The sequence below is a fragment of the Medicago truncatula genome, chromosome 8, assembly GCF_003473485.1.
Source record: "Medicago truncatula cultivar Jemalong A17 chromosome 8, MtrunA17r5.0-ANR, whole genome shotgun sequence".
In the NCBI taxonomy this organism is placed as follows: Eukaryota; Viridiplantae; Streptophyta; class Magnoliopsida; order Fabales; family Fabaceae; genus Medicago; species Medicago truncatula.
This window is the reverse complement of record NC_053049.1, coordinates 2094276-2110627: the sequence shown is the minus strand read 5'-3', so window position 1 is coordinate 2110627 and position 16352 is coordinate 2094276. Positions and strand designations below refer to the sequence as shown.

At 32.1% G+C, this 16352-nt stretch overlaps 1 protein-coding gene across 2 annotated transcripts; it reads right to left on the bottom strand.

Moving 5' to 3' along the window:
• Nucleotides 1–3633: 3633 nt before the first annotated feature.
• LOC11431112 (uncharacterized) lies at nt 3634–13746 on the bottom strand. Of its 2 annotated transcripts, none has more exons than XM_003626784.4 (14): nt 13587–13746; nt 13160–13459; nt 12226–12303; nt 11945–12102; nt 10530–10593; nt 8391–8458; nt 7458–7704; nt 7139–7273; nt 6582–6688; nt 6453–6506; nt 6265–6348; nt 5484–5647; nt 4869–5018; nt 3634–3989 (listed from the first exon to the last, which is right to left on the bottom strand). In XM_003626784.4, exons 2-13 carry the CDS (start codon nt 13440–13442, stop codon nt 4871–4873), a joined length of 1590 nt encoding a protein of 529 aa, XP_003626832.1. In that variant the 5' UTR covers nt 13443–13459; nt 13587–13746; the 3' UTR covers nt 3634–3989; nt 4869–4870. The 2 variants fall into 2 exon arrangements, with proteins under 2 accessions (XP_003626832.1, XP_024629496.1); XM_024773728.2 differs by having other exon boundaries at nt 13160–13448; nt 13587–13727.
• Nucleotides 13747–16352: the final 2606 nt, after the last annotated feature.

Sequence of the window (16352 nt, the reverse complement as noted above, 5' to 3'; positions counted from 1 at the left end):
AACATGTTATATAAACCGTAATTTAAAAAAGGAAATTGAACTCTCCCCTCCCTTCCCCTCCTAAACTCTCAATCCAAACACACCCTAATTAAACTCTTGTTAGTTGTGACAACACAATAATTACTCTTTAACAAAACAACAAAACAATAAAGTTAACATATGTAGAAAGAAAAATTTGATGATGGAAGATAAATACCTTCTTTTATCATGTGAGGCTATTAAAACATATTAGTGTATCTACCAATGCTTCTAGAGAATCACCCAAAAATATACTATGAGATGAGTTTGTTTGTGATCGCAAACAACCTAGGATCTTTTGAAGTAAATCTTAGAACATCAATTTGTTACTCATATTTTTAATGAGTTTCTAATTAAGAACTTGAAACTTCTTCTAAAAACCCTAAATTGTACTGCAACGACAAACAAATTACCACACTAAGACATAAGAATATATTAAAGTTGTTAAAGAAGAATGAGAGTGAGTGAGAGAGGAAGATAAGCTATTTGTTTTCTCTACTCTCTATCAGAACTTACTCACTTTCAAAAATATTCAACTTCCTTCCTTGTGATTATTATGAGTTTCCTCTCCTTTTTATAGTTGAATTTAATAAATTTTCTATTTTTTTTCTTTTCAAAATAATATTTTTACTTGTGCTTATTTAACTTAAAGTTAATTTGCTTTATGAGATAAATGTTTCTTAAGACCACAAAAGCCTACCACTTTGTATTCATCTTGACCCCAAGAACATCTCTGCACCATTTAATATTCTACACATTCGTTCCTAAATATAAAACCATTTTGATGATTAAGAAAAATAGTTTTTGCATCAAATATTCAATAATATATGCATTCTCTTTCAAAAATCATCCTTTAATTATTGAGTGAGATATGTTAGTTCTTATATTTTAATTAAGGATATCATGTGAAAAGTTCATCAATGCAACTTGAACTTTGAGAAGGGTGTGATTAAAAAGGACAACCAAATTTTGTAAAAAGGTCTTATTATATAAGGATGAGGCTAATATTTCCTGATACTCTATCTTTTGATAAATAATAATACAAGTGAAATTTAACATTTAATATATTTCAAAATTGGTCAATGTTTATTAGAAATAGGACCAAGAAAATTTACACTATTGTTTTAAATAATAATAATTGAATGAGGCACTTTATTAAATAGCGTGTTTTATAAATAAAAAAAAAAAAAAAAAAAAAAACTAAATTTGCTAATGTTTCCTTTGTAGCTGATCCTATTCCCCAACAACAACTGCAGCCATCCGCTAGAGGGGGAATTTCGGCCGCAGTTGGCACCTCGACATCTGTGATACCGTCTAGTTGGCAGCATCCTTTACCGGGTAGGTATAAGTGTAATATTGATGCTGCATTTTCCTCTTATCTTAATTGTACTGGCGTGGGTATCTGTGTACGGGATTCAGAAGGTACATTTATCTCGGCTAAAGTTGTTAGTTACCCATGTGTCTATTCTGTGGACGTTGGTGAAGCGTTGGGTCTTCATTCTGCCTTGCAGTGGCTAAGTGATATGCAATTTAACAACGTCGATTTTGAAACGGATTCCAAACTTACTTGTGATGCCTCCCATGCTAATCGAGATGACACTTCTGAATTTGGGTGCATTATCTCATCATGTCGGTCTCTGTTTAATTCTTTCTTTACCAACTCTAGGGTGGAGTTTGTTAGGCAACAAGCAAACGAGGTTGCTCATGTTCTTGCAGGAGAAGTCATGTTACTAGCTAGTCATGTTGTTTATTTTCACATACCTGATTGTATTGAACCTCTTATTATTAATGAAATGCTATAAGCATATTTCCTTAAAAAATAAAATAAAATAAAATAAAATAAAATAAAAACATGTCTTTATAACTCTTTCAACAAAAAAAACTCTAAAAATTATGGTATAAACCCTTGGAACGTTGGAAAGAAGCCTTGTGTGTTGTCTATACATTGTGTATAAAATATAAACTACCTTCAACAAAATAAATCCATCACAAGAGGAACAATTATGTCGATGAACAAATCTTGGGCAAAATTTAAAAATAATGAATGAATTTATTAAAACTGAAAAACAAACAAAATCAACCAAAACAAAACTGAAGTAAGTCCATTTTAAATAGGAACAAGACTTATTTTTCTTCAATAGCATATAAGCATGTGCTTTAAAAATTGAAATCATCAATAGTAGTGTCTATTGAGAAAATACAAAATATGATTAAAGCTTGCCAAAGCTAGCTTCCACCGTGAAATGTTTTTTGTGTTACATCGAATTCCGCAAGATCAAATCCCTCTTGGGATGCATTGTCAATTGTAGTGTAGCCTTGATCCACCTCTTAGTGTAATTGTGGGAAAATCAGTAGTGTACCATTTCATATAATGTAATAAAATTGAAAACTTAATTGAGCAACATTTTTTCCATACTTTAATCTTAAATTCATCAGCTCATTTTTGCATCATCCATTTGATAAGTCACTTAATATCAGTACAACAAGTCGTTGGCCTTGCTTGAGAAGAACAGTGCAGAAGCAAAATGCTCAGGATGCAGTATTAGATTCAAAACTGATGGATACTACTAGAACCATACACCACATATATCACTCCTTAAAATGGTTTGTATAACATATTAAGATCTGTTAGTTTTGTTTGTTAATTCAAGTTAATCAAGTGATGTAATCATACTTAGTTGGTTAATCACATTAGAGTTTTAGTTTGTTATGGATTAGTTACAAGTTTCCTAGAATATAGCTTATATTTGTTAGAGTTTGTTACTTAGCGTGTGCTTCAAACAACCTTAGCATGTAATTGTATATAACCTACTTCACTTGGACATTTTTCATATCTTAATAACACAATACAACTACTTCTATTCTCAATATACTTTCATTCTTCAATTCTCTCTAAAACCAACAAAATCTCAAAACCCTAAATCTTAACATGTCTTCAAAAAAATTATTTAAAAATTTAAATGTTTAGGTACAATTAAACAAAAAAATTCATGTCCCAATTCTTTGTGAAGTGCTAAAAATTAGTATTTTTTATTTTTTTTAGAGACTAAATTGGATCTCATAGTTTTTCTTAATTCAATACAATTGGATAGTATTAATTAAAGTTATGTTCGAAAGAAAAATTAAAAAATTAAAAATAAATCTTGTAATTTGAAATAACTTGAGAGACTTTTTTTTCCTCAAATAATGCTTATAGAGCGTCAAAAAATGTGTTTTTTTCTTTTTTACATCAAAGATGATTTCATTAACTTAAAATTTGGCAATAAATCAAATGACAAGAGTGGAAAAACACAATATCGACAAATAATGCTTATAATTAAGGATAGAATGAGCACCTATATTACTTTTTCTCATCAAAAAATAATACAATGTTCACAATTGTTTTATAAAATATTTACATCTACACTTTGGTTAAATAATGCAACATTTTTTCCAATTGTTTTTCTATCTAAATTTCCAACGTACACTTTCATAATTAATGCAAAACTTTTTTTAATGTCGGTCTACCTAGACCACTTATGAAAGTGGCCCACCGTACAGATGCCTGTAAAAAAATATAGTAGGGATGTGCAAGACAACCATGTTAGCGGTGTTCATCCAAAATGTCAACTAGCATTTCGACCTTTAATTGAAAGATTTTATAACTAAAAATTGAACGACATCCATAAAATCTACTAAAAATTGAACGTTATAAAAAAATAGGGCAAAAAATAAACTGACATGAACTACGGGACATAAAACATCCCAGTAACAAAGGCAAATAAGAAAAGCCAAAAACATGAAGAAATACTAAGACCTATATAGAAAATGTCATGGTCAGTCAACATATGGTATGCTACAAATGAATCATTCTGACATTTCGCTTGCTGCTATTATGCGAAAATAGTTTTGTACATGAAGGATGAGGTTTGAGGTGTGCGAAGACAGCTACGATGTTGAACTGCATACATTTTAGCTTCAGTTTATTTGAACTGCATAAAACAAATCATTAACCAAAACAAGTTATTTTGAGTAAATAAGAATCATAATGGTGATCAAGTGTTAACCAAATAATAAAATTAAGGTACACACTCATAGGATGATGTTTAATGGAAATTAGGGACATGGAATAGTGCAATAGGAAGACAATTGCAATGATCTGCTATAGAATAGAATGGTAGACAGCAAAGATGGAAAACTCCCCAAATTCAGGGATTCCTGCAGCAATATCCATTCCAGATTTGAGTTTGCTAATATGTAAATAGACACATACGCACACGCACGGTCCTCAACCTTGAACTAGCTTTTGGAGTTGAGTTTGGCCTAAAGAACAATTTCTAAATGACATCAATCTCTCGTAGATATGTTATGTAAGTTGAGATCTCTGTTATTCCACCCACATTTTCCAGGCTCTAGATGTCCGATTATGAGCGTGATGTGGTATGTTGAGATGCTACATTGAAGGCTAGAGATATGGCCGAAGTATTTCATATAAGGGTTGGACAATTCTCACATCTTGAGCCAGGTTTTGGGGTTGTGTTAGACCTAAAGCCCAAATTCTATGAGTAATAAGAACAAATTCATAACATACACAGAAAACAGAGAATCTTGAAGTAGGGACAAATATGACAATCAAGGAGGGCTTCAAGTTTCAAATTCAAGGAATATGGAAGCCTAACACCAGACAAATTCTGCCCCATTGTCATCTGTACTCTGATATCAATGTTAATTACCATATTAAGTTATTGATGGGTGGAGCTAGTTCAGCATAAACCAACAACAATAAAGTCTTTTCCCACTAAGTAGGATCGAAGACATGTATCAATTGATTGATGCCAACCAGTTCCTTGCAAATCAAAGATGAATATTACCTTCAAGTGTGCACCCACATAGGATCCAGAGAGAAAAGTTTCTCATTTCTTGAGCCAGAAGTAGGAGTTCTAGGTGGTGGAGCATGTACAGTAATTGGAAGAACCCATTCAGTTTTTTCCCTTCCTTCAATCAGAAGCGGATGCTCATACCTGTGGTTAAGAATCCATTTAAATTTACATGAAAAATTCCTGTAAGAATTATATTAAACACAATTTCTACATTTGAAGAAAGTCTTATGGTTTGTCTCTACAACAATGAAAACTAAAGATCTGCCATTTGCCATGCCTTGAAGATATATGTGGCTCAAATTTTAAAAACCGGGGATTAGGAAGCCTGTAGTACATGTACATTAAGTATGAAATGACAAAAATAGCCACAGATAAAGAACATAAGTATATGCATGTCACAAATGATATAAATAGTCTCAGAACGGAAAACCGTAGAAAACTAAAATAAACGGCAGTTGGATCATTGCACAAAAAACATGTAGAGTTAAGTCAGAGATGGAATATTTGTGGGCAATGAATTGTCGAATGAGTTGCTTTCATGCAAGACAAACCAAAATGCACAGATAGCTGAATATGAGAGGAAGAGGTCAAGAGTGAAACCCATACTTTGTCCAATCCACGAATTTGGGAGTTGTGTAAAACTCGAAGCGGAGAACCCATTGTACAGATACATGTGGAGTGGAGAAGGTCATTGGACCATCCACAGGGACAGAGAAAAGGAAACTTGTCTGCGCCAAATCTGCAACAACCTCGTGATGATCACTCTGAACCTAAAAGCACAATTGAGATCATATTTCACAGAATCAGAAGCCAATATCATATTGAAATATATACATTCTCATAAGATTTCAAAAGTTAGATAATGATCTCATTGCCTTTTCAATATTACAAAGGAAGTTTGGACATAAGCAGAAAAAACAAGACACGGTACACCACATAATGCAGAAAAACACTACTAGGCGAACAATTCTTTCAAATAAATCAACAAGAGATTGGCCTTTGAATAGTTTCTAAATGTTTCTCAATCAAAATGCACCAGGAAACCACATCATCATTAATACTGAATAACACACTGTTGTGACAAGGGGCTTTTATGGCTATAGAAAATGACAAGTAGATTAGTGCGACTATTTTGAGACACTCGTTGATATATAAACAAATATAGGATGAGACATAGAAATGTTTCAAGCAAATTTGAGATAAAAAAAAAATGGAACATGGTTTGATTAGCAGAAGAGGTGGAAAGCCAAAGCAAACTTTTGGAGAATCATTACCACAGACTTTAATCTAAATTGATTTAATGAAATGTTGATTTTTGATACAAACAATCAATAAAAATTCAAAATCAGCTTGAGCAGTGGGAGCTAAAAGGACCAGCAGCAACTACCTTTGTGATGGTCGGGGAATTCCTTCTAGAAGGATGGACAAAGCGTCTATTTATAGTTTCTGAAGTTTCCAATGTTACGGAGATCTGTAACATGATAATAATAAAAAATAAACTCCGGTGCGTCAATCACAATAATCTATTTGCCAGCTATTCATTTAAATTTTCACTGCTAATGAAAGTGAACTCACCTCAAGGCATCTCCTACCTCCTTGCTCATGAAAGAAGGTTAGAGTCCCACCTATCTGTAACCATAAAGTTGTCATTTTATTGATTTCTTAACTTGTGCACGTTATCCAACTATGCATAAATATATTTACCATGTCGCTGAAGTAATAAGTTGAATCAGAATTTTTTGGGGAAAATTTAAGCAAAACTTGATCATCAAGTCTGATGTTATACGACCTTCCTCTGATGAAGCCTTCTGCTGCAGAAAATGTCTGTACAAAATTAGCTAATGCAGAATCTAAAAATAAATTAAGAATAAGGCAAAATTACACTTTTAGTCCCTTAACTTAGTTCCATGTAACAGTTTGGTCCTTTATCTTTTTTTCATTTCAATTTTGTCCTTTTGGTCCATTTGCATATGAATTTTCAACCTACAAATCTACTAATATTTCTATGCAAACATAGATGAAAGATCATAGATTTGAAGATTGGGAGGCCATAAGAAAATAAAACCATGAATTTGAAGCTTGAAAATCCATACGCAAATGGACCAAAAGGACAAAACTGAAATGAAGAAAAGATAAAGGACCAAACTATTACCTGAAATTAAGTTAAGGGACTAAAAGTGAAATTTTGCCTAAGAACAATATCAATTGGTATCCAAATCAGACAAAAAAGTTTGGAAAATGAATAAAATGTATCAATTTACATGATAAAGATTCAACGGGTCCAGCTTCCGGTGAAGAGGAGACTCCTGCGTCATCTTCTGCAGAAAATTGCTTCCCGAACTTTTGTTGCTCAGTTGGGGAGACCATGGTAAATGACTTCTGAGTCGATAGGGCATCTGTTTGCTAAATGAATTATTATTTGGCAAAGTATGACTTTGGATTAAAAGCAAAATATGACTACTATTGAACAGACTCTAATGAACTAACTTGACACATGTTTCAGAACTAAGTTCCTAAAAGAAAAATGAGTAGTTTTATAAATAAATACACATATATCATAGGCATAGTTTTTTAACTTACCAGCACCAGTGTCGGATAATACTTCAGCAACGGACAGCCGGGGAAGTGCTATATTTGAAGATAAACTTGTACGGTGACCTTCTAACCTGTTCAATGATCTTGCAGAAGAAGATCGCAATGATAGAGAACTTCCAAAGCCTCTGACCATATTTTCTTTCATGGGATTATAAGAAGAAACAGATGAGATATCATCCCTTGAGCTGTCATAACCGTCCTCGACACCATCATAAATATCATTTGCTCTAACCTGTAAAGAAATTAATTATTATCTTTTACATCAATAGTAAAAAAAAATGCACAGCAAGCAGTAAGTAGAAGCTACTGCCAACTGGTTATAAAAGGTCATGTTGAACAATGGTCGAAACTGCAACCAGAAATTAGAGAAACGCACAAGTCCATAAAAGAATTTGAAATATAGCACGGTACAGTTTAACCAATAACCAGAATTATTCTTTCATAGAATAGGTAAAATAGGAAAGAGATTTAGATTCAAAAAGGGGGAAAATGGAATATAACTAAGGATGAGATCAAATCAAACAAAACAGGGAAAAGAATAAAAATATCACAACACAAGTAGAAATAAATGAAATTAGCCGCTCCAAATGCGAAGCTTAGTTTACCAAATAAAAGGAATTGAAAGTTTTATAATGAAAAACAAATAAAAGGCATTCTTAAAACAATAGGTGGCAAACAAATTTAGGCTAAACCACGGATAAGTTTAGGTTACCGAATAAAAAATATCACAGCACAAGTAGAAACAAATGAAATTAGCCGCTCCAAATGTGAAGCTTAGTTTACCAAATAAAAGGAATTGAAAGTTTTATAATGAAAAACAAATAAAAGGCATTCTTAAAACAATAGGTGGCAAACAAATTTAGGCTAAACCACAGATAAGTTTAGTTTACCGAATAAAAAATATCAGCAATAGCATACCCAATCAGCATCTCCATCCATCTCTTTCCAAAATATATCCAGTTGTACAGTAGTTAAGGGAACAATATCTGAAAACATAAACACATACTACAAGGTTAAATGCAGATTAGGATGCCTAACACTTTCAAGCCACATCACAAAAAATGTAAAGGGGCAAAAGAACAACAAACTTATTATTGATGATATCTGATTATCTGCAATCGATTTTTATAATCAATGAATAAATTATCCAATAATATTGGGCACCACCAAAGTTTGTCAAGTCCCGCATCTCCTAGAAACATTACCTAAACTCCTAGAAACATTACCTAAATAGAGCTTAAAAAGCATGGATAATTCACGCCTTACAAGCTGGTTTTGTGGAGTCGAGTTAGACCCAAAATCTAATATGATACAAGAGTATATCCTATATCTGTACGCCTTGTTCACACACAAGGCCAATAGCCCTGCGTGTGACAGGTGTACTGGAGAAAAACCCAAGTCCCACTTGTCTAAAGATAAAAATAGAGCTTATAAAACTTCGGCAATGCTTGCCTTACAAGTCAATTTTGTGGGGAATATTTAGGCCCAAATTAAAAGCTTGCTACGCTAATCTTATTTTTTCCTTTCCAAAAAATGTAAAGTTGATTTTGAAAAAATGCCAATGCCACGATATCATCATGTGTGATAACATGATACAAAAAAATATTTATAACTATAATGGTTTTAAATAACGTCTTCTTAGGTTTTCACGGGTCCATCTTAATGGGACTAATGTGTACTGACCATTTTATCCTCTTTTTCGATGGTTTGATAGCACAGCCATGTAGCCACCAAAATAATGTTTTTAGACACTAAATTCCCAAGAGTCAATTCCCCTTCATTCTTATACACAGCAAGCCTCTCAACTAATTATAATGGTTATAAATAATGTCTTCTTAGGTTTTCACGTGTCCATCTAAATGGGACTAATGTGTACTGACCATTTGATCCACTTTTTTCGCTAGTTTGATAGCACAGCCAAGTGGCACCAAAACAATGACTTCACACACCGAATTCCCAAGAGTCGATTCCCCTTTACTATTCTTAAACACAATAAGCCTCCCAGCTAACAAGAAATGTCTCCCCCACACCATACCAAAGAAAGTCCTGTATAATTTTTTAATCTTTCCAAAAGTTCATCAGTCTTATGTACTAGAAACCCAGAAATCAACCATGTTATCTAGGTCCTCTTATAGCATCATTGCATATTCCTTATTCGTGTCCAAACAACTTTTACATTAAAGCTACAACAGGTCTTACAAACTACTCCCTCCGTCCCAAATTATTAGCAAAAAAATCTCATTTTCTTTGTCCTAAAATATAAGCAAAAAAGACCAACTTCTGTGTTATTTCAAAAAAATCATCTTTTCCAAAGTAAAATTAAATGCAAATCGCATTCAATTTGTTCTCCTTTCTATTCACTCCATGATTATTAACCAATAATAATTGTTTTTACATCTTTCCATGAAACTTATTCCAAGAAAAACACAAAATTATACCTCAAACTACTATGTTTTTGTTTTCTTAATAAGTGTGAATTTGTGTTTTTTGCTTATAAATTGAGACGGAGGGAGTAGAAAAACTTAAAACTATTTTTCTTTATCAATTTAGTCAACTTTTCGTTTCAAGTTGTAACTATACAAGAAAACAAAAAATTCAACAAATGATTAACCAATTGCAGGTAAGTACATGTGACAATGAAGGAGTAGGCTATCCAATGGCTCTGTGACAAATACTACATATGAAACCATAACGGGCAGCAACAAAAAAATTATAATATAAGGCTAAACAACAGCAAACAATAACTAAAATGCCTACGGGGAAATATAAATCCGCCACATAAGCATCTAGCAGAAACCATATTTGCTCTGTGTTACCATCCAAAAATCAGAATAAACCATTTTCATCAAATGGATTGATTTTTTTCTTTTGCTAATACAAAGCACTCATAGTTAAAAGTTATACAGAAGAACATCCTTAAACCGAATCCTTTATAAAATTGATTAATACTATGCCTAACAGAAAAAATCAAGTATGTTTCTAGAGTGAAGTCAGAATCTGTCTTAATAGGTTTACAGAAGAACTAAAAGAAAAATGAAAGTCATCAGCCAAACTAACCATCATCCAGTGGAAAACCACTGCTTTTCTGGTTTACCCATATTTGTAATGGAATCCGAACTTCCTGCAGAATTAAAAGTTAACACTTATAAATCGGAAAACAGGCATATTAAAACTTATTACAAGACTTGGAGCAAAATTACAACTATTAATAAATGTAACCTTTACTGAACATAAAAAACAAAGACTATAAATTATACCGCTGAGCAATCAAGAAGGGGGGAAATGAAAATATCCCACAACCAAGCATTCTTTCCAAATTTTCCCTTTCTTACTCCTTTCGTCCCTAATTATAAGCACCTTTTGAAGAAAAAACTCTTGTCCAGAAATATAAGCCCTTATACAAATTATTGGGTGCATTTATTATTTTTTGCCAAACATAACCCTAATTAATACTACTAACTTATCTTGGAATAAGAAGAGTCGAATTAAATACACAATTACACGTATAAACTTTTCTTAATATATGTGAAATTGGTCAAAGGGCCTTATACTAAGAGGGATGGAGGAAGTAATTGATAAGCACCTTCTCTGAAAGCTCTTTATCCACTAATATACACAACTACCAGCCCTTATACCCCCCTCAACATGATTCGCTCCTCTTGCTAGAATAACCTTTCCAGAATCCAGATACAGTGGCCCATAACTCAAAGGATCAAAAGTCAGGCCCATTTCTTTCCCTTAAGCACTGATATCTCTATCAATAAGCCATGTTACAAGAGTGAGACCTTGCAAAACTATATGAAAGAGCTCTTAAGCTCCTGCCCTCCTTTCCACTTTTCAGTCATCTTGTTCCCAATAAAACAGAAACGAACAATTAAAAATGTTAATTGTCTCTGAACAATTGTTTCACACAACTTATATGCATATTGAGGTTCATATGTTTTCCATGAAATCTCTTAAAATAATGTAGACCATCCATAGAAAACCAGAAGTTTTAACTACCCTTTCTCGACTATTAGCTCTTTAATAAGGTTTAAAATATCATTTAAAATATAAAAAATGCATAGCACATTTTTAGACAAGACAAAAAAGATCTTTTCTATCACTCCTAAAAGCTTATATTGTTAGGTAAATGCAAATGAATGATCTTTTCTATCATTCCTCTAACAATCCCCCTCGAACGTAACAACCCGTTGGCTTGAAGCATAGATAATGCACAGTCTAACTTATGCCGTAATTCCACTTTTGGTTAAATTAAAAGGTTGGGGATGGCAAGGATTGAACTACAGACCACACAATGATAGAAGCTTTGATACTATGTCAAGAAGACATGAACCAACTCTGGTTAAAGTTTATGCTGAGCTAAAGGCACATGGTGGTTTTCATATAATATCTCCAGAAAATTCAGCATAAAAATAACAAGATAAAAAATATACTGCAGTATAATTGTAGAAAGTCATTGCAAAACCAACCAAATCAGTAACATCGTTTGTTGGCTCTGTGCGAGATTGCCCATTTTCCAGAATTAGCCACCCTCCAGTTATTGCACTTTTAACATAGTACAAATAGCGAATGTTTGAACCCTTGTACGATGGTGGAATAATGCTAGGCAACATTGTTCTCACAACATCTGCAATTAAAATTCAAATACAATCTTGTGAGTTATCAAAAACCAAGTAAAGTGGCAACTAGCAAAAATTCATGTTGTCTTTTGTTTTAGAGCATAAATCATTTAGTGTAGAATGTGGCATACATGATTTGCTTGTGCCGGCATTAATAATCTGGTTTGCTACTAAGATTGGTGTCGAGGAGTCTACAAAAACATGTTCACCTGAAACAAAAATGCAAAATTCAACAACAACAATACGGTAATGAAGCTAAAAATTATCGCCAGTGCTTTCAAAATTAAGGCAAAACAATCACCACCCAAATAACTACTACATCCGTCCCTAAACATAGGACTCTTGAAGATTTTTTCTTCTTCCTTTTTATATGACCATTTTCTAAATTTCAAATAACATTTTTTTTAGGGAACATTAATTTTTTTATGAACATACTCTTAATTATGTTAAATATTGTTCGGTAAGAACGACGGAATCATACACTAATTATCTCTCATAAAAGGTACAATTTTGAAACAATAGAAATTGTCAATAAATTTAATACTACTACCAATTTTTTTAACTCTCTGTGATTTAGTTAACAGGGTTCAATATTCAGGGACAAATGTGGTAAACTCTAAAAGACATTGAGACCCTGTTTAGATAAACAAATTATTTTGCAGCTTATACCGTAACTATTTCTATAACACATAATGAAACTAAATCAAACTGCTTTCGCAGAGCTGTTTTCATAAGGTATCTTAAAGAGCTTATGGAAATGAGCTAAAAACGACTTATGAACATGTCATAAACTATTTTCATATGTTTTGCTAAACACTGTCACAAATGCTTATGCTGGTAGGTAAGCTCGAATAAGTCAAACTAAACATACTCTATATCTCTACAGCACTTCTGATGGAATATGTGTCCAGTCGATGTTCAACACGTGTCAGTTTCAGACACCGACACATGTGATTATATTCGAATAATTCATTTTTTCAAATTTCTACACTATCAACATATCCGTGTCAGTGTCAGTGTCCGTGTCAGTGTAATGATTCAAATACAATTGTTATAGCAACCAACCTCTTCTTTGTCTTGAACCAGGCAACGGTTTCTGAGTAGCAAACCATTGAGTATCCAATTTCTCAATACCCCTAATCTCAAAACTGAGTCTTTCCATCAAAAAAGAGTACCCATTTGAAGGATTAGAGATCTGAATTGTAATAATAACTGGATCACCAGGTCTATAAACTTGTTTATCAGTTTCAAGCTTCAATGTAGGAACAATCTCTTCATTCTTTGATGAATTTTTATCCAATAAACCTGAATCTCCACCTCCAAAAAACGATAATCTTCCCTTTAACATTGTTTTCTGTGGATTTTCTAGAAAAAAGCGATTAATGCATAAGCATAAATAAGTGATTTTGGAATGTTGTGATTAATGAATGTGAAATTGGAATGAGAAATTGGTTTGAAAGGGAAATTGAAGGAATGGAATTGAAGAATTTACCAGTGATGATTTGAGCTGTAGAGTGTTCGTTCTTCTCAAACGGATCTGATCTGAGTCGTAGAAAAAATCAACTATTCACAATTGAAGGATGTAAATATTGATATCAAATGTTTCAATAAATTTTAGGATAGGTGCACCGACAGTGTAAAACCAGTTTTACAATCTTTGTCAACTAATTAGATTTATGTCATTTTGCCATGTCATTTTTTTTAATTCTATATTATTTTTTTACATAATTTTAAAGTATTGAACAACTTTTGTCTCAAGCCTCACTTCTCTCCTTCTCAAACCCTAACTGTCACTCTTTTCTTCTTCTTCTTCTTCTTTTTAAAAGGGTGATCTAGGGTTAATTTTGATCCAAAAATCACCCCTTCGAATTGTTTTTCCTTCTATCCTAGTTGAATAAGTGATTTCACATATTTTTTGTTTTCTTTCGTTTGTTTTTGTGATTTCGTCGTCTCTGAACGACTCTGTTTGTTTTGATTTCCCATCTTTGTGCGGTGTGTTTTTGATTTTCCGTCTTAGTGCGGTGTTTATTTGATTCAGGTTGAAATATTAGCTTTGAGCAAGTGCAGATCCGATCAATAACAATGAATTTGATGTCGTCAACGTTGCAGATCCGGAGGCATGAGTATTCCAAAGACATGAATATAGTCATATTAGTCATATTTTTAGGCATAGATACTTTGTCGTTTTATGCTATTAATATGGATGATGTGAGTTTATTCACATAATCATCCTTTTTGTTTTTAGCGAATTTGAATTTGTATTATATCGATGTACTCTATCAATTTGAATGAATGAATATCGTTTATTTTTGTCAAAAAAAAAAAAAAAACTTTTTGTCTGAAGCGACATCAAATGTAGTGCGAATGGAGTTTTGTTGTTCATCCTTCATTTTCAAACAAACCAAATACACTCAAATTTGACTATATATTTTAAGGAAAATGTTAACTTGTGTATTCAATACCCAGGTTAAAAAACCAAAGATAAAAGTATTTTGTTGGAAATTATGCATTCAATATTCTAAAAATTTAAAATTTTATCTTTTCAAAACAAAATTTATGATTTAATTCTATTTTTATATTCTACGAGTAATTAAGAATGACCATGTAAAATAACACTAAAGTAGTTAAGGATGACCCATGGTTACTTCCCTACCATGTGATTCCAATAACAATTAGCTGCAATAAACTTTGATTTTCTCAAAACACATAACTTTATTGCTATGTCTCAACATTTCATTATTACAAGCACAAAATCTACTGGCAATTGACTTTTATAGTAGTATTTCCTTTACTTATTCATGTCACTAAACATAACCTTTACATGGAGAAATTAAGTAGAACTTCAATTGTGTCATAGAGCAACTAAAATATTAATTTTAAGAAAAACAACAACTATGATCTTAATTAAAATTTATGTTGGGGGTACTTCATGTTTGTGTCTAGTTTAAATATACATGTTGTAGTTCTGAAAAGTCACGACCTTTTACATTGAGAAGTGATAAATATTGAATTATATCCAAACATAGGCTAATGAATTGCATCCAACTTGTGGTGACTTTTCATGTTGATCGATGGTTGAAATGTTCTTTCAAGTTTAACTTCAAGGGCTCTATAAAAATAGCAACACATGTCAGCTTTGAAAACAATAATAATGGAGAGGAAATCAATCGTTAGCATTTGTTTTTTCCTCGTTATTCTCTTAACTTCTCGTAAGTCTATATTTTATTACATCTTTTTTTACTTTACTCTAAATTAAAGTACCTTGGATAAATTTTGTTTATTATTAGAGAATAAAAAAATTGAAGATGCCTTTAAATTTAAAGTTTCATTTTTTTCATGATGTCGATTTAAATATTTTAAATTTATATATTGTCAATGAATCTAAAATTAACACATCATAAAAATATGGTTTAAATATGTCTTTAGTCCTTGCACTTTCATTAGCTTTTGGCATTGGTCCCTACACATTTTTTGTTTGGAATTGGTCTCTGCACTTTGTAAAAATATTGATATTGGTCCCTGCACTTTGTAAAAATATTGATATTAGTGCCACGTGGCGTGAAATGATTGGGCCACGTGGCACTCCGTTGGTTTTGTGTTTTTTTTTTTAACAGAAAGTTAACAGAGGGACCAATACCAATATTTTTACAAAGTGCAGGGACCAATGTCAAAATCTGATGAAAGTGCAGGGACCAATGACACATTTAAACCTAAAAATATTTTATGATTCAAATATTGCAAAAAAATATATATAAAGCAAAAAATACATTTGTGGTACTTTAAGTTTGCTCAATTTCCTCGATTGATTTTTTAAATTTTTGAGTATTTTATATTACATTTTGTTTGCATGGTTAACAACTTTAAGAAATTAAATTGTAAAAATACATGTGGTTGTTAACCATATTACTTACGGAAATTTAAATAATATCAATTCAGAACATCCATGTCAGCTTCATCTTCTTCCTTCTTCTCTCATATAACAAATTGAAAGCAAAAACCCCCTAATACTAGAAGAAATAAAACCCATAAATTGAAGTGTGGTTTCAAACTCAATAAAATCTTATTTTGCTTACATAAATCAAGCAACATGCATACTTTAAGGGTTTTATTATTTAGCATTGGTGTCTTGTCATGCTCAATTTCCAGTTGTTTTTTTAATATTATTAAAATTATAATTTATAATAATATTATTGTTATGAAACTATTAGAATATGAATAAGAATAACAAGATTAAAGAGAAGAAGAGAGAATAGAGAGA

Coding starts and splice junctions, on each gene's coding strand:
- LOC11431112 (XM_003626784.4), bottom strand. CDS start 13,442: ATGTTAAAGGGAAGATTATCGTTTTTTGGAGGTGGAGATTCAGGTTTA. Junction 8,459..10,529: donor TGGTTTTCCACTGGATGATG/GTTAGTTTGGCT, acceptor TTATGTTTTCAG/ATATTGTTCCCTTAACTACT. Junction 6,689..7,138: donor ACCCGTTGAATCTTTATCAT/GTAAATTGATAC, acceptor CATTTTCTGCAG/CAGAAGGCTTCATCAGAGGA.